At 38.3% G+C, this 19,279-nt stretch overlaps 1 protein-coding gene across 1 annotated transcript; it reads right to left on the bottom strand.

Moving 5' to 3' along the window:
- Nucleotides 1-3,602: 3,602 nt before the first annotated feature.
- On the bottom strand, nucleotides 3,603-13,991 carry LOC108695823 (coiled-coil domain-containing protein 15-like). The gene is made up of 4 exons (XM_041569197.1): nucleotides 13,845-13,991; nucleotides 7,235-7,354; nucleotides 4,039-4,142; nucleotides 3,603-3,900 (listed from the first exon to the last, which is right to left on the bottom strand). The coding sequence occupies exons 1-4, from the start codon at nucleotides 13,941-13,943 to the stop codon at nucleotides 3,864-3,866; spliced, it is 360 nt and encodes a 119-aa protein (XP_041425131.1). The 5' UTR covers nucleotides 13,944-13,991; the 3' UTR covers nucleotides 3,603-3,863.
- Between the last annotated feature and the right edge of the window lie 5,288 nt (nucleotides 13,992-19,279).

Consider the following 19,279-nt stretch of genomic DNA (forward strand, 5'->3'; position numbering starts at 1 on the left):
AAAATGTCGGGACTCTCCACAGATGGTCCGAAAATCGTACGAATCCACGATTCGTACGATCGGATCTTTGCGTCTATGGACAGCTTAAGGGCTACAGCACATTGGGGGATATGGGGTTTTGCTGCCACTATTATCAGGGAAAACCAGTGGCTAAAATAGTCTGGTCTGCCTTCTTCTGATCTGTGGCTGCAGCACAGACTGTACATGCTGTGTCAGGCAGTTTCAATATACATAAACAGGATGTGGAATGTGTTCAGGCAGTTCTCTGTGAGCTAGAATGTACAGTTAGAAAACTGCTCCAGGGGACTGCAAGGACCACCTTCTTGAGTCTCTTTAAAGGGGTAGGTAACATTTAAAGTTAACTTTTAGGGGCCAATTCATTAACTTCGAGTGAAGGAATAGAAGAAAAAAAACTTCGAATTTCGAAGTATTTTTTTGGCTACTTCGACCATTGAATGGGCTACTTCAACCTTCGACTTCGAATCGAAGGATTTGAACTAAAAATCGTTCGACTATTCGACCATTCAATAGTCGAAGTACTGTCTCTTTAAGAAAAAACTTCGACCCCCTAGTTCGCCACCTAAAAGCTACTGAACCCAATGTTAGCCTATGAGAAGGTCCCCATAGGCTTGGCTAAATTTTTTTGGTTGAAGGATAATCCTTCGATCGTTGGATTAAAATCCTTCGAATCGAATGATTATTGCTTTGATCGTTGATCGAACTATTTGCACAAAATCCTTCGACTTTGATATTCGAAGTCGAAGGATTTTCATTCCCAGTCGAATATCGAGGGTTAATTAACCCTCGATATTCGACCCTTGATGAATTTGCCCCTTAGTATATCATAGAATGGCTAATTCTAAGCAACTTTTCAATTGGCCTTCATTTTTTTCTTTTGTAGTTTTTTGAATTATTTGCCTTCTTTTTTGGACCCATTAAAGCTTTCAAATTGGGGTCACTGCCCCCATCTAAAAACATATGCTCTGTAAGGCTACAAATGTATTGTTAATGCTACCTATAATTCCTCATCTTTCTATTCAGACCCTCTCCTATTCTTATATACTGTAGTCTCTTACTCAAATCAGTGCATGGTTGCTAGGGCCAAACACCACAGTAGTATAATAGAGAATTACTTTAGACATTGTTCTACTGTACTTATAAATCTGCTGCACTTTTAGGCATATACACCAACCATATAAACATGGAATAAGATAATTAACAGCTTAGAATTTAGTTTCTATTTAAAGACAAAGTACACAAACTTTATATATGGGAAATATCCATTAATCACTTCATACATCCCAGAATCCCTATCGTTGTGTGAACCCATGAGCCTCATTTACAACCAGCCTCAATCTTCCTTCGCTATGTGTGAGGCAAGTGTCAATTTAACACAGGAGTGGACATTCACTTGAATAGTAAATACAGGGTGTTATGTGCTTTTAGCATGTTTCTTTAAATGGATTCTTTCATGGGAAAACATGTTTTTTTACAAAATGCATCAGCTAATAGTGCTCCTCCAGCAGAATCCTGTATGGAAATCAATTCATAAATATAAATTTGAAATCTTACTTGGGGCTAGTTTTCTAGGTACCTTCAGTCATGTGACTTGTGCACTGATAAACTTCAGTCACTCTTTACTGTTGCACTGCAAGTTGGAGTGATATAATCCCTCCTCCCTTCCCTCAGAAGGCCATCAGCAGAACAATGGGACAGTAACCAGATGTCAGCTCCCTGACACCTGCATTGCTAAAAATGCTCCTAGTGCACCCTTAGGGGCACATTTACTTAGCTCGAATGAAGGATTCGAAGTAAAAAAAACTTTGAATTTCGAAGTTTTTTTTGGGTACTTCGACCATCGAATAGGCTACTTCGACCTTCGACTACGACTTTGAATCGAACGATTCAAACTAAAAATCGTTCGACTATTCGACCATTCGACCATTCGATAGTCGAAGTACTTTCTCTTTAAATAAAACTTTGTCTACCTACTTCGGCACTTTAAACCTACCGAGCACCAATGTTAGCCTATGGGGACCCTCCCCATAAGCTTTCTAAGCTTTCTTTGACCGAAGGAAAATCCTTCGATCGATTGATTAAAATCGACCGATTTTTCCTTTGATGGTACGATTGAAGTATTTGCGGTAAATCCTTCGACTTCTATATTCGAAGTCGAAAGATTTTACTTTGATGGTCGAATATCGAGGGTTAATTAACCCTCGATATTCGACCCTTAGTAAATGTGCCCCATAGTGTTAGGTATGAAAACAACAATAGTAAAAAGCTAACAATAACTTATCTGACTCTTTCCGAAAGCACAGGATGACCTTAAATGGCTGCCTACACACCAATATTTATTGGTTCAAGAATAAAATTTTAAATGGTAGAATTAATTACTTGGAATGTACACAATGTAATTTAGTAATAAAAACTATACCATAATCATGACAGAATCCTTTTAATAACAAATGAAAAAGAAACAGAAATTTGATCTTGAACACATACATAGAAGGACCTCCTCTAAGTCAAGATGAAGATCAAGAGGTGCTCAGTTGTCAGTTTATACTCTATTGTCAGGTCAGAAATGAGGGGGTACGAACAAACCCTCAAGTGATCTGAAGGAATGTCTGATTAGCACTCAAACAAAACAGTGTACACTAAAGAAGAAGTAACTCGAATTTTCAATAAATATATTTATATAATGTATATATAGTTGGAGGTGAATTGGAGTGAATCACTGGTAAGAGGAGAACAAACTGGGTGATATAATACACGCCAAGCAAGTAATTCAAAGGGTGAGGATAACTGAATTATCCGACAAAAAAAAACACTAAACTATCCGGCCTGATGAGAGACGCAGAGGGAATAAATTTTGGATTACTAGAAGATAATTTACCTTTTGGATTCTTGTAAAAAACACAGTTCTTTGCACAAGCGTCTGGATGTGAATTTCAAAAATCTGAGCCACAACAACATAATGGTGGCATTCCAATTTTATTAAGATGGATCTTTTCCTTTATCTGCACTCTTAAATCTTCAACATACCTAAAGTAGAGGATTGACAACAATCTAGCCTATGAGTAAGTGCCCCAATAGGCACGAAGCGCGTTAGGTCTTCATGTCCTAATAAATTTTTCTACTTTTTATATTTGCCTCTTTATTTTTGGAGATCCTCACATTCTTTTGGATGCAGTGTTTTTGGTCTGTATAAGAATGACTTGAAACCAACAGTTGGATGATTGCTCACAAAAAGAAACATGTCCAGCTAATTGCTTCCCAAAAGTAAAGAGGCAACTTTGGGCGACTATTGAAAACGCATCGCAGCGTGTGCATTAGCACAGGCGACTTTTCAATGCAGCCTATGGGAAAACACGCTGAGGCAGTTCGGGGAGATAGTCACTCAAGAGACGAGGCAATTAGTCTCCCCGAATCTCCTCATGTGGACTAACCCAAAGGAGTTGGGGAGCAACACAAGTATGAAACATCTTCTTGGTGTGCCAAATAAGTGCGGTGATTGGCCATTTGGTTGGCCTATATGGATTGTCAACCTATATTGAGGCTCTGTTTGGCAGTACACTTGGTTTTTATACAACCAAAACTTGCATTCATGCCTGGAATTCAAAAATAAGCACCTGCTTTGTGGCCAACTGGCCAATGGGAGTATTTGAAAAATGTATTGGCAATATTAAAAATGACAGAAATACATCAGGGGAATATTACTGAACATATTCTAAGTTCTTTTGTGTTTTTTTCTATATGTTCTGGATGTTTTTTTGGCCCATGATGAAAATTTGACAACTCAGATTGCTTTTCATGTAAATATTCCTTGACCTTGTCAGCTTCATCAAGCAACTGCTGCTCCTCTATTTGCCTTTGGAATTCTCTCTCTCTCCTTTAATTCTGTCAGAAAGAAGAAATGTTATTTGAGTCAGTAAGTAAACTCACTGGGTGTAAAGGGGGTCCAAATCCTAGTTTTACTTATGTTTGCTTCTAATCATAACCTCTGTTTTCCATATATGTTATGGGAATCATCCTTACTTTTTAATTTTCTTTTCATTCTTCTTTTGTCTTTTAATTTCTTTTACTTGTTCTCTTTCAATGTCCATAAACAGTCTTCTGTACATGAGATACTGGTTTTGCCACTAAAAATTAATAAGATGTTAAAAAAAAAAAAAATTCAGAAATTATTTCTTTAATTCGTTAAAGCTATGCATGTATATGCAATCTGAATGGTTGCGCTGAAATCAGTGCAGCAGCATTTCACATGGCATTTGAAATGAGAAATGTCTCAATTAAAGGGACTACCTGGAGATACTGCTAAAAGGAGAATTCATTTTTTCAGCTTGGTTCTGTGTCTGAAACATAGTAGAGTACTACACAAATGTACATGTACTAACTTGGTAGTATAGCCACAACATACATTTACTGCAAGCCACCTGCAAAAAATGGATGCAGGAGAGTAAGGTATCCTACACCTTTTTTGACATGAGCTCATTCAGTTGGACTGATTGCACAGATTGAAATGACTCTATCATACTTGTAAGGTCCATTTCCCAACTCATCTTTGGCTCAGAGTGTGATGCAACCCCACCCTGTAGGGTCCTGCATTAGGTCTGGTACTCGCGGAATTCCCGCAAAGCAGTTGGATTTTGGGTAGGAAGTTCCCGATTCCTTGACCATGTGGGAGGTCTACTGCTACCCTGCTTGAGTACCTTGCTAAAGTGCGGATGTATTGTCTCCCTCCCTCCCCTGATGGAAATGAAAGTTTTTCCCATTTTCCCCTTACTTAGCTGATTCGGCTCCTGAGTGACATCACTTCTGGTCCACGGTGAAATCCCTTCTGGTTTTGCAAGAGCTCGGTCGGAAGTTAATCCACTGCAGGTGCAAATTTGGTAGTGGATCAGGGTAGGGGGCATAGAGGAGTGGCAGGTGTGGGTCATTTTGCAGGTCAGCGGGTCGGGGTCAGGTACGGGTCTGCCTGCCTGGACCTGTGCAGGTCTGTACCTTCTCACACTGTTCCATTGCAAAGAGTTGGATTCTGGAACTTGACGATTTTGATTCTATGTACTGGGGATCATTTTGAGGGGTTGAACTTGATGAACTTTTTTTTTAACCCAAATTAACCATGTGGCATTATAAAGTATTTTCAGCTCATAATGCACTGATTATCTTTGAGGTTTTAAAATGTGGGAAATATGTATTTATAGTAGCTTACATTATAAATTACGGAAGCCATTTTTCCCACACTTATATTCACATTTATCTAGTTGATAATGCAATACCAGTACTACATATCCCAGAATAGTGTTTAGTATTAAAACCTGCAATTACACACACACAGTATAATTTGTGCAAATAGGACACTCAACTACAAGCAACTGTTTGTCAGTTAATCTGCACAAACACTGTAACAGTACATGGCTGATTATTACACAATGCATCTCAGAGGGCAAAAGTATATAACGTATAACTCTAAATCTCGGTAAATACCAGGCTACAATGGAGAAAGAAGAATTGACTCTAATTATTGGAATCTATATTGGAAAATATTTTTGTGACCTTTGCAAAGTGTATCGTTTTAGCCACTCACAGATTATGAAACAGCACTTGTAATAACAAACATGGCAGAAAGGTTATTTATGGAAGGCTGGAAAAATTTCTCTTTAAAATAGGGCCCACCTTTAAATTCACACTCAGCATCATGTACAGGAGAACAGTGGCTAATGCTCCCCCCCCCCACAAAATTATGTTGGCAGAATGTTTGTACTTGCCAAAGGCAATATTTTATAGTAATCTTTTCTCAAAGTTGCCTGACAGTAGTGGTGTTAAAACAGCATCTCAAACAAGCAAGGATGACATCCTATCTTGAACATGAACAGGGATGGCTGGCTACTAATTGAGACTTAAGCTCTATCAGGAGCCTGATGTGGCTGTACAGCCAAATGTGGCTGTACAAAAGTTATTCTGGCTGCCTAAAGGATCCATGGACATCTTTAACATTATTATTTAATAAAATTGGACAGGGAGTTCACTAAATGCCCAGGGGTCAGTTGTGGACTTTGTGCCCGGGCTGCTCCTTTTAGTGCCCCTTACCTCTATATCCCTCATTCCAAGCCCCCTTTTGAACCTATACACATATAATTTAACATTGGCTCCTTTATACTGCAGTTTTCCTTAGTTTTCACTTAGAAGATTCAAATTCTTTTTTTGAACTAATAAATACATTTAGTTGTAATAGGAGTGTGTAGGCAAACATCTCATATCATTGTGCCTGATCTAGTGCTTTCAGAAAAAGCCAGCACTTTACAATGGAACTGCTTTCAGATAAGCTATGGTCTCTCCTACTTAATGTAACTGGTACAGTCATGGCCGGACTTGGATGTTTTTCTAATGAGTGCTGTTCTCACATCTACCACTAGGACATGGAAGGGAGAGGGACATAGGAGCATTTTTAGCAATGCAGATGTCAGGGAGCTTCTATACCTTCCCATTGTTCTGTTGATAGGCTGCTGGGGGGGGAGGAAGGGGTGGTATTACTGTAACTAGCAGTGCAGCAGTAAAGAGGGAGTGAAGTTTATCAGGGCACAAGTCACATGGCTAAGGATTTATCAGTTATATAATGCTAATACTCGACTTTAAGCATGGCAGATCACATTCAGAGCAGTTGTGTTGGCAGCCCAAAAGCTAACTGATTATGCAGGTGTCATCTTTAATGAGAAGCAGCTATGCATATATAGCATTCTAACAAAAACAGCAACTCAATGGCCCCATTTAGAGACCAAAATTCGGCAACTAGGTATGATATAAATATCTGCCCACCCAAATGCTGGAGTGGCCTTAATAAGAATGTGAACCCTAATATGCAAAATTAAATTAGTGGAAAAAATTTAATCTTTAGTTTTTTATTGTTTAAAGCAGATAGCTCTTTGTTTATTGTATATTTTGTCATAAAAATGTATATTACCTATTTAACAAAGCATGCAAAGTACATTTTTTTCATGTAGCATGATAGGAAACCAACATTTCAACTGATATATGATATTGGTATTCCTCATTTTTAGATCTGGTTGTTCCTTAAAAAAAAGTGGAACCAGAAAACAAGCATTGCGGCTGAATTCAATGTGCAGTGCCTATTAACACTCCCTCCCAAGTGAATTTGCCTTTATTTGTCCCTTAAAGTTAAAAGATGAAACACAATGCATTAATTTCAATTGCTCTGCACTCTTACACTTACTTGTTTACGGTTCTCCTCCTCATCAACACCTGGTCGAAGTACAAGGGCTGCATGGAAATCTGTGCTAAATGCTGGGGAAGGGCCAGTGGGGTAAGTCTCCTTCAATAACCGACTGCATGTCTGAAAAACAGTAATGTTTAACACCAATGTTAAAGAGACAAGCTGCCCTAATCATAGCTGGTAAATATTAAACAGGTTTCTTTTGTAAATGTTAATGTCCCCAGTGAGCCCTGTCCACTTGCATATGTGTCTTCATTTTGTCAGAAGGAGCTTATAACTATTTGTCCGGCCATTTGAAGGAGTGGCCATACTTTACTAATGTACTTTTAGTGATGTTGTCCCATTAAGATCTACATCATCTATTGTTAGCATTCTGTGCCATGGAAAATATTACTTAAATATTGATTTATGAGAAGATATATATTCCTATGTCTAACAAACAATTATAAATTCATACATAAAAAAACAAAAAAAGGACCCTGTCCAGAAGAGCTTACAATCTAAAATGAGGGGTATGTTATAGAATGGCCTTGTACAGGGGAGCTTACAATCTAAAATGAGGGGTATGTTATAGAATGGCCTATTTTTAGCAGTTTTTTAATCAGTCTTCATATTGTTTATAGTTTAGGAATTATGTGGAAAACACTAAACTGAAGGCGCATAAGTTGGATTCCGTTATGGATAGAAACGCTAAGTGAAAGTGCTGTATAAAATCTTCTTTTATTAAATCTTCATTAAAAGCACCAACAACTGGATGAGCAGAGCAGGGGAGTGCATGGCTCAACGCATTTCATGACTACAACGGTCACTTCATCACTTCTGATGAAGTGACCGTTGTAGCCACGAAACGCGTTTTAATGAAAATTTTCACATGGCATTTGAAATGCTTTTAATGAAGATTTAATAAAAGAAGATTTTATACAGCTCTTTCACTTAGCGTTTCTATCCATAACGGAATCCAACTTATGCTCCTTCAGTTTAGTGTTTGCTTTACCCACGTGACCAGAGTGGAATGTTTGGATGCTTTGGATAGAGCTCCCACCCAGCCCTATATGCTGACTTCGTTTGTGTGCACTGTCAAGCTTTCTGAATTATGTGGAAAGAACATCAACACCCAAAAAAAAGTCAAATAGTCAAATAATCCAGAAGCCACATAAAAATAAAATATAAAAACCAACTGCGAACTATGGTATCATATCATTGTTTTCAAAGGAAAAGTATATCTGCATGAAAGTTTATGTGAATTGAGAATGTAAAGCTCACTGTGCAACTAAACCATACTAATACCTGTGCATACCTGCATATTTCATAGGTTTTTCAGACAAATGCACTAAGAATTAAACTTGTATATGCGGACATCACTCTGGGTGGAGGGACCTCATCAGCATTTAAAGGACCAGAAACACCAATTTTTTTCATTACTTATTTCCCTCAAAATAGCTATAATAATAGTTAAGGCTTACTTTCCCTTGACTTTTTTCAAATCTTCAGCTTGAGTTTGACAAGCAAAGTGCCCCATAAGAGAAAGATGAAAAGGCTTCGGCAGCTTAAATTCTTCTGTGCGCTAAACTGGAAGTCAGCTTCACACTGATAACCTAAGCACCTAAGCATTTTTTTCAGTGACAGCTCCAATTTATGTTTCCATGCATTTGGACAGCTTTGGGGGTAATGATGCGAGTATATATTTAAGCTACAGACGCTTAAAAAAAAACGTAGGTGCTTTAGGTTATCGGTGTGAAGCGAGCTTCCAGTTCAGCACACAGGAATTCATGCTGCCTTTTCACCATTCTCCTATGGGGCACTTTGCATATCAAATTCAAGCTAAAGATTTGAAAAAATCCAAGGGGAAATAAGCCTTAGCTATAGTGATGGGCGAATTTATTCGCTGCCAGCGAATAAATTCGTGAAACGACCGCGAAAATTTGCCGGCAAAAATTCGCTGGCATAAAAAAAAAAAATTCGCCGGAATTTTTCGCGAACGGCGCAAATTCGCCCATCACTACTTAGCTATAAATTACAGCTAATTTGGGGGGGGGGGAATTAAGCATTAATAAAAATTGATGTTACTGTTCCATTTAAAATGGCAGCTGCAAAGCACAAGGAGCAATGGGCTGGATGCCAATTACTGAAGTAAATCATTTGGAGGTTCATGAGAGCAGCAATAGCATATTTCCTTACTTTCTTTTCTTTCTTAAAATGAACTACCCCTTTTAGAACACACAATAGCTAATCTCTATTAGATGAAATAACACAATCTGCAATGTACACAAAGTTGGTTAGCCATGTATTTGTATAGAAGCAAACTAGATGCCACACTAATTAGACACATGGAAATATCAAATACACTGAGAGATGTACAAATAAAGAAAGAAATGTACAATTAACCACATATAATACATCTCTAAACTTGGCCAGAGAAAGTCCAATCTTCCACCTACGATGTTCTGAAGTGCCTTCTCTGGCTGCATTGCAGATATGGTATTGTGAGATTTATTTCAGTTACTATCAATGATTCATTTACAAATATATATGCTAAACTGTACAAGTACAATTACAAATATCAGCCAATCAGTCTTTGTAGAATGCTCAAAATGAATTGCTGATTGGTTGTTATGAGTAACTTCAAACCTGCAATTTGACATTACACTATTAAACCTAGACCCTCAGTAGGGATGTCGCGGACTGTTCGCCCGCGAACTAATTCGCGCGAACATCGGGTGTTCGCGTCCGCCGAATGTTCGCGAACGTCGCGCGACGTTCGCCAATTTGGGTTCGTCATAGCTGGCGCTTATTTTTGACCTCTCACCCCAGACCAGCAGATACATGGCAGCCAATCAGGAAGCTCTCCCTCCTGGACCACCCCCACACCCCCTGGACCACTCCCCTTCCATATATAAACTGAAGCCCTGCAGCGTTTTTTCATTCTGCCTGTGTGTGCTTGGAAGAGCTAGTGTAGGGAGAGAGCTGTTAGTGATTTGAGGGACAGTTGATAGTAACTTTGCTGGCTAGTAATCTACTTGATACTGCTCTGTATTGTAGGGACAGAACTCTGCAGGGATTTGAGGGACATTTTAGGTTAGGTAGCTTTGCTGGCTAGTAATCTACCTTCTACTGCAGTGCTCTGTGTGTAGCTGCTGTGGGCACTGCTGCTGATCTCTCATCTGCTGACTGCTGCCTGTAACCCAATAGTCCTTGTAAGGACTGCTTTTATTTTCTTTTTTGTTTTTTTACTTTGCTACTATAAGAGCCCAGTGCTATTAGTCTAGCTGTGTTGGGGTGGGGAGTGGGACTGGTGTGCTGCTCCTAGTAGTTCAGCACCAACCAGAGTAATTTTTTTTTTTTAATATATATATATATTTTTTTATTTTACTTATCTCACTGTTCTTTAACGTGTCCAGTGCTGTTTGCTGTTCTTCATAGTAGTGCACCAATAGTAGTGCACTTGCAGGCATTATTTGCCCAGTGTGTTCTTCAAACAACGGCCACCTAGCTGTGTGAGCTTGTTCACATTCTGTCTAAATATCAATAATAATACCGTCTCCAGAAACACCACCTGAGTGACGTTTTTCAAGCAGCAATAATATATTCTGTATCCACTGCTGTAGTGTATACGTTGACCTTGCAGGCATTGTTTCAATTTGTTTGCCCAGTGTGTTCTTCATTTTCAAACAACGGCCACCTAGCTGTGTGAGCTTTTTCACATTCTGTCTAAATAATAACAATAATAATTCCGTGTCCGTAAACATCACCTGAGTGATGTTTTTACAGCAGCAATAATATATTCCGTATCCACTACTGTATACGTTGCCTTTGCAGGCATTGTTTGCCCAGTATAAACTTGCAAAAAATAGTGGGAGCACTTACCAGGTACTAGGATTCACCTGTGCATGTCACAAAACCGAAGATCCCAACGGTTACTTCCAGAGAAAAAGTAAGTTTGTAGGTGCAGCACCAAGGAATCCAAAAAGTAGAAAAATTAAAAATATAAACCTTTATTCAAGCATTTTAAAATAGTAATGGAAAAAAGCATGCCCCATGCTAAACAATGGGCTGTTCACTCAACGCGTTTCATGGCTCTCGCCACTTCCTCAGGAGCTAACAACCAGTCTAAACACCAGATATATATAAGAGAAATAAATCCAACCCCTCCCTATAGCATGGCCCCCACCCCTCCCTACTAAATTTAACCCTTTCAATGAAAACCATATGTAAACATGCATCTTCAAACCAAGGTAACCCCCACAAAAATACAATAAAACACAATATAACAAGCCATCATAAAAAGCAATACATAGTATTCATCTTATCTTCCCCACTCCAGATGAACACTGTTGCTAAATAATAACTAAAGACTCCAGCAAAAAGGAGTGAACATTGATGTAATAGCCATTTCACTTATATAATGTAATTCTAGACAGCCCTAGTAACCCCCGAAATAAATCTAGCAAGATGTATCCCTCATTTAACATTTAACTCACCATCAACATATTAGCATCCAGGACACAATTATTACCAATATATCATACTAGTGACTCAGAGAATTAACCATCCCAACCCCCTGATGTTCCATCACGAAATTAATAGAAACAGGAAACCTCCCACTCCCTATTTAACCCCCCAAAACATTCCGTTGATCTAAGCTGATATATCCAATATGCCTCCTTGCGTAATAGCAACTTATCCAGATTCCCCCCCCTTGGTCCAACTGTAGCTGTATCAATAACCTGGTACTGTATTTTAATATCCCCATTATGTTTATCTAATATATGCTTAGCTACTGCGGACTTAGTGTCCTTTCTATTTACTGCGGAGAGATGTTCCAGTATCCGTGTACCCACTCTTCTTACAGTTTTACCCACATATTGGGCCCCACATCCACATGTAACAAGGTAAACCACCCCAATCGAAGTACAATTAAAATATCTCTTTATACCATAATTTTTCCCTGTTGACGTTGATCTAAATTCCTTAGAAACCAGTAAATATTGGCAAGATTTACATCTGGTTCTGCCACATTTGAAATTACCTTTAAATCTGAGCCATGCCTTATTATTATCACCCTTTCTGGAGTCATAAAGGCTTTTCGACAGCCATGACGCTACATTCCTATTCCTTTTGAATACAAAAGAGGGGTGGGGATCCAGGACTTCCGCCAACATCGGATCCTGTCTCAGAACATTCCAGTATTTACTTACACTATTCTTGATGAATCTAGTGTTTCTATCAAAAGTAGTACAATACCTTATCGTGCCAGCTTTACAACTCATTCCACGTCTACGATCTTTCCCCCTACCCAAAAGGGCTTTTCTATCAAGCGAGACTGCCTTCTCATACGCCTCCCTGATCACCTCGTTATCATAATCACGTTCCAAGAACCGGTCCCACAGTTTTTACAGCAGCAATAATATATTCCGTATCCACTACTGTATACGTTGCCTTTGCAGGCATTGTTTGCCCAGTCTTTAACCAAGTGCCACCTAGCTGTGTGAGCTTTTTCACATTCCGTGTCCAGAAACATCACCTGAGTGACGTAGTGTGATTTCTGCCCTTTACAGCACAAAACGCAGCGCTGTGTCAACAATGTATTTTTCAGAAACATTTTTGCCCTTGATCCCCCTCTGGCATGCCACTGTCCAGGTCGTTGCACCCTTTAAACAACTTTAAAATCATTTTTCTGGCCAGAAATGTCTTTTCTAGCTTTTAAAATTCGCCTTCCCATTGAAGTCTATGGGGTTCGCGACGTTCGCGAACCTTTCGCATTTTTGTCCGGAAGTTCGCGAACATGTTCGCGAACATTTTTTCCGACGTTCGCTACATCCCTAACCCTCAGTCTGCATTGGAGAGGATAGCTTTCATTTCTGAACTAAACAGGTTTGCTTTTTCTATTTTTGGCCGTTCAGTTTTTATGCACCTATTTTATGTATAAGCCCAACTGAATGAGCTCATGTCAAATAGGGATATATTTTCTTCATCTTTAGGGCGCTTGTAAAATATCCCATGTTAAATAGACAAAAAGCAGGGGCAGACAAATAAAACATCCACATACACAATACTACTGTAATTACAATATTTTATTTGGTTTGTAAAGAAAAAACAGCTCACAAAATAAATTGACCATTACTGTGACAACAGCAAGAAGCATTACAAGAATGTATAAAATTACATTACAGGTTTTAAGAGATTCCAAGAAGTGTTAATATAGCCGGTCTCTGACAAGGGGGCATACGAGTAGTAGCTAGTAGTTCCACTGGCAGGTCATGATATCTAGCAAAACAAAGTGTACTGTGTAAAAGCTGGAAAGTAAAGCCCTAAAATCTAAGCCTTAATAAAAGATCTTCAAATTTTATTTAATCATAATATTCCTAACCCGCTTAATACCCTAAAAAGTTAAAAATGATAGAATCACTCACAAAATATGGTGGGATTCTATGTCATGATTTACTGTGTGGCAAAGTGTATCATTATGCCCAGCTTTGACAAAGTGAAACAATGCAAACATCTTTATTAATATTAAGTAATGTAGAATCATCTATTACTAGGATGCAGTCAGGCCTACGTTGAATATGAGGTGCGATCGAATTTAAGGCATTAAAGAAATTACAGTACTTACATCTCTAGTGGGTGAGACCTTCCGGACGCCACCAGGAAGAGTTAACTCATCTCTCTCCACAGTCTTCAAGGCTGCTAGTCTGTGTCGTACATGCTTCATAGTTTTGCTTAGCTACCAGAGAGCAAACAATTATTTTTCAGTACGTCATCTCAAAAAAAAGGTTGGATTTTATTTTCAAAGCACTGAGCATAAAGTAGATATTTCAGTAGAAGTTTTTATTAATAATACCCGACACATGGTAAAAACACCAGTAATGTCATAAAGTAAACAGTGTGTATCTGTTCACTGAGCTCTTCCAAATAAACTGATTATTAGCAACATTTCCTATTTTATTTCTACAAATTTGTAGAAAGCCACGACTCCCGTTTATCTGAAAAGATGAATAAAATAGAAATAAAACCAGTATTCTCCAAATCCCTCATGGTTATACAGCTACTTATTTATATAAACGTTATCAGTACTTCAGTACTTTATCAGCACAGGTGACAGGCAGATGTAGGGAGTGTAACCCCTGACATTGTACAATGCGACTTATGGAAACTTAATTTTATTTCAGTGCAGACTTAGGGGCCTAATTATTAAACCTCGTTTTTTTCTGGTCGAGTTTTTAAAGGGGAAAACCTCATATTTTTTGAGATTTATTATACCCCAAAGCTGCTAAAAATCCGAATCCAAAAATACTGCAGCTAAAACCTGTTCCTGAAGATGTTTCCTGATATTGTGATCTGAATTGGTTTTCGTACGATAATCAAAAAAAGTAGGGGTTTTTGGGCAACAACTCGAAAAAAAAAGAAAGAATCGATTTGGTCGTCAACATCGACATTTCGTACAATTCAAATTGTCGCACGATTTTGTTGCGATTTTTCCCGCACTGACTTTTTTGAGCTGATTTTTTGATAAATGAATTAGATTCATGGATGGGAGTTAGGTCATCTTTGTTTTAATAAAAAAATTTGATAAATTCAAGTTTTAGTACGGTAAATACCCCCAGTACAATATATTTTAATGTATACAAAACGTTAAATTATTGGTGTAACTGATCCTTTAACACTCCCATTAGCAAGACAATAGATTCCACTGGAAAAATAAGAATTTGGAGTGATGCAAAAGGAATTATGTATCATCCATCCTAGAAAAATTTCTGACTCAAGTCAACCCATTGATTTGTATTGTCAACTTCCTCTCAGTCTAAAGAATGTGGAGGGGAAGGAGTAAAAAAGCCTTAAAAGATCTTTAATTGTGAAATATTCAAAACACAAGCTGCATCACTGATTGGTAATTGATTTGTACCAAATGATTGCATGGACAATGCATAGTTGCATACATCAGTGCAACTGCATTGGTTCCCACAGAATGTTTACAAGATCATTTTGGGCTTCATTTCATGTAAATATATATCTACTGTTATCTTACACTTGATTTAGAAATACAATTAATGTAAGGTTCACTGTAGCCTTAAAGGGTGTCATTCAGACCTTCCTAGTGCCCACTCTTCACAACATTTTCATTTTTGGTTTTACTAGGCCATATACAAATAACTATTTTGCTTTCTATTTTAAACTTATCCTGTTAGGGGAGACAGTACTGCAGAGTTATGTTCCTTCCTTGCTTGGAGAGACAGATTACTTTCAGAAAAAAAGCCAAAATTTCCTACCCACTCTCAGAAAATTATACATTGCCTGAACTATGATACCTTTGCCCCCCACCAAGAAGGATGCCCTGTTCCAATCAATGCAGTAAAGTGAAAATAATTCATCAACATGCATCTTATTGGGTGACAGTGCATATGGCAAAGTCCAAAAGTGTACAAGAGATTTGAAATGCCATCCAACATCAGAAACAGCAAAATATAGCAGTCCAGTTCAATGTGCTACTGTAAGGCATTGAATATTTAACCAGTATTCCATCATATAACATGAATTAATTTATTTTAAATAACTTGGTGTTCTGATTTCCTTTAATGAACCACAAATAAAGGTTTAGAAAGACCAGTTGAAAAGAGTCATGGATCTAGTTGTAAGATGACGTTCACCTATCTAAGACACAGGTGAGCATATTGTGAATAAACACACTGGGGCTCATTAACAAACACTGGGCAAATTTGCACCTAGGCAGTAACCGATGGCGTGCGAATATTTTACAGTTTTAAATAAAATAAAACAATGACCTCCCTGATCAATGTCTGAAAGTGGCATGGTCAGACTGAAGTCTGCAAAGGGCCCCCTCCAAGCGATCAGATTGTTGGTCTGTGGGCTTCAGCAGTAATGAGTAATGCAACCATGCGCCAAACTGGAGGCAACATATGGAGAACTTTTAGGTAGGCTTGAAAGATTGTAAATACAACGCCCACCTATTCATGATTATAATTGGAACCCCAAGTGGTTATATTTATTCAACTCACACCCGGGCTGGTGCTCCTATCAGCAGAAAACTTCACCGACCTGGGGTTCTGCCAGCGAGCACCACAGAACGATCATCTTCTTCCCTTCTTTGTGCCTGGGGCAGGCTCATGCGCAGTAGAATGAAAAAAGACGGCTTTTTCATTATAGTTTGGCTTTTCATGCAGACGCGAGAAGAAAGAGGAAGCCAGAACAGGATCACTCCGTGGTGCTTGCTGGAAGATACCAAGGTCAGTGCAGTTTTCTGCTGATAGGAGCACCGGCCCGGAGTGTCAGGTAAGTAAATGCAATCTCTTGGGGGTGCCTAACTTTTGGCACCCCCAAGAAAAAAAAAAGAAAAGATTTTCCTTCTCCTTTAAAATAAAAACAATTATTATTGTCAGCCTCTTACATATCTTGGTAAGGATGCAGATATGTATTTGGTGTTTATTGCTGTAAACGCAGCCCTTTAGAGAACTCTTAAAGCAGTGGCTGGATATAAATGCAACATCTTAGGGGTTTGGAGGGCCAACAGCTTTCCTTAAGTCTAACAGATGAACATCTGTGCTGTAAAAGCACTTAACCTATTATAAACCAAAATAAATGACATTTACAAATACATGTCGAAAAAATGTTAAGGGATAGAAAGCTTTTCATACCTGAGGCTGCATATGGTAACCCAGAATTTAGACAAGGCAAAACAATTGATCCTAACAAGAGCTTGACTCCAGTAACATACATAGATAACAGGTATGGGACCTGTTATCTAGAATGCTCGGGACCTGGGGTCTTCCGGATAACGGATCTTTCTGTAAGTCTACCAGAAAATAATATAAACATAAAATAAACCCAATAGTCTGGTTTTGCTTCCAATAAGGATTAATCATATCTTAGTTTGGATCAAGTACGAAGTACTGTATTATTACAGAGAAAAAGGAAATCATTTTTAAAAATTTTAATTATTCGGATAAAATGGAGTCTATGGGAGATGGCCTTTCCATAATTCTGGGCTTTCTGGATAACGGGTTTCCAAATAACAGATCCCATACCTGTACTTCAGGCTTTCCTGAAAAGAACTGGAACATGCACAGCCACTATAAAATATCCTTACATAATAGCATATGCACATTGTTGAGTGATAACAGCCAGCCACATAACAACCTGCACAACACTGCTACCTTGTGGCACACAAGCCCAAAGATTAGTAGGAAGCCTGTAGAATATATAGAAAAATGGTACAGAGCCAAACAGTAACAAAACAAAATCAATGAACAAAATATAATAATTTAATTAACAGCACAAAACAAGACACATAAGGCAATCTAGAACCTAGATGGCACACGATAGAGAGGCACCTCTTGTAGCCACATATAATCCACAACTAAAGACCCTTAGAAAAATAGCCAGGGATTTACAGGGTACACTTCATAAGGATGAGAGGCTCAAAAGCATATTCCTAGACCCACCACTTCTAGCATTTAGACAGCCTCCAAACCTAAAAAAAAAAATTAACAACAAGTAATGCCCTATAACAACCCACCAAAAATGGAACATACCCGTGTGGCAAAAAACAGTGTAAAAGCTGCCCACACATCCTGATCTCAGATAGAATACAGATTCCAGACACATTAGAGGAATACAGCATACAGCCAGTACAACTGTTCTTCCAATGTGGTGTACTTAATACAATGCACCAGATGCATAACAGGAGGAAGGTTTATAGGAGAGATAAAGCAAAGTCTGAGAAAGAGAAATACACAGCACAGCTTCACCATAACCAATAAAACTGAACACACCAGTAGGAAACCATTGCAACAGCCCTTGCCACTCCATAAAAGATTAAAGAATCTTGGTTCTTAAGGGGAATTATGAAACAGAAAACGGAAGTATGGGAATATAAATCAATGAAAACTTTCACCTCTCTGGAGAAGGGACTGAACCTGGGCCTTGGATTTAGCTAATTATGTGGATTAAAGGGATACTGTCATGGGAAAACATGTTTTTTTTCAAAACTCATCAGTTAATAGTGCTGCTCCAGCAGACTTCTGCACTGAAATCCAATTCTCAAAAGAACAAACAGATTTTTTTATATTCAATTTTGAAATTTGACATGGAGCTAGACATATTGTCAATTTCCCAGCTGCCCCAGTCATGTGACTTGTGCCTGCACTTTAGGATGGAACTACTTTCTGGCAGGCTGTTATTTCTCCTATTTAATGTAACTGAATCAGTCTCAGTGGGACTTGGCTTTTACTATTGAATGTTGTTTTTAGATCTACCAGGGAGCTGTTATCTTGTGTTAGGGAGCTGCTATCTAGTTACCTTCCCATTGTTCTGTTGTTAGGCTGCTGGGGAGGAAAGGGAGGGGGTCATATCACTTGCAGTACAGCAGTAAAGAGTGACTAAAGTTTATCAGAGCACAAGTCACATGACAGGGGCAGCTGGGAAATTGACAAAATGTCTAGCCCCATGTCAGATTTCACAACTGAATATAAAAAAAACTGTTTGCTCTTATGAAAAATGGATTTCAGTGCAGAATTCTGTAAGAGCAGCAGTATTAACTGATGCGTTTTGAAAAAAACATTTTTTCCCATGACAGTATCCCTTTAAGGACTGCCTGCACCAAGTCAGAAACACTAACAGTTGTTAGGACACTAGACTAACTTCTCATATAGAATTCCTTTTATTTCACACTGCATTATTTTAGCCCTAATTTATATTCAGACACTTTGATCCACATTATCTTGTACCTTATCTGGCTATTCCTTGCATGTCCCCGTGTATATGACTTTGTTAACACCTCACACAGAGATGAACGTCCATTTTTTTGGTCATTTGATCTATGAGCTGACTTTTATATATATCAGAGAACACCACAGCTTCATTATAGTCAGCTTGAAAAAAAGAAACTAAAATATTCTGAAAGCTTGCAGTGATTATCTTAGCTAGCCAATAAAGATATCAACTTTATACCACCTTTTTGTTAATTTTTTTGTCCTATGCCCCTAAGTAATGTAACTTTTTTTAGTTTCAATTTTGTTTCAGTACGGTGCACAT

Source organism: Xenopus laevis, chromosome 7L (assembly GCF_017654675.1).
Source record: "Xenopus laevis strain J_2021 chromosome 7L, Xenopus_laevis_v10.1, whole genome shotgun sequence".
NCBI classification, from domain to species: domain Eukaryota; kingdom Metazoa; phylum Chordata; class Amphibia; order Anura; family Pipidae; genus Xenopus; species Xenopus laevis.

What these genes read in the sequence shown, in the direction of transcription:
- LOC108695823 (XM_041569197.1), bottom strand. Translation starts at nt 13,943, where the DNA reads ATGAAGCATGTACGACACAGACTAGCAGCCTTGAAGACTGTGGAGAGA. An exon ending in AGGAGGAGAACCGTAAACAA is followed by an intron (nt 4,143 to 7,234) that starts GTAAGTGTAAGA and finishes ATTAATTTTTAG; the next exon opens with TGGCAAAACCAGTATCTCAT. An exon ending in AATGAAAAGAAAATTAAAAA is followed by an intron (nt 3,901 to 4,038) that starts GTAAGGATGATT and finishes TCTTTCTGACAG; the next exon opens with AATTAAAGGAGAGAGAGAGA.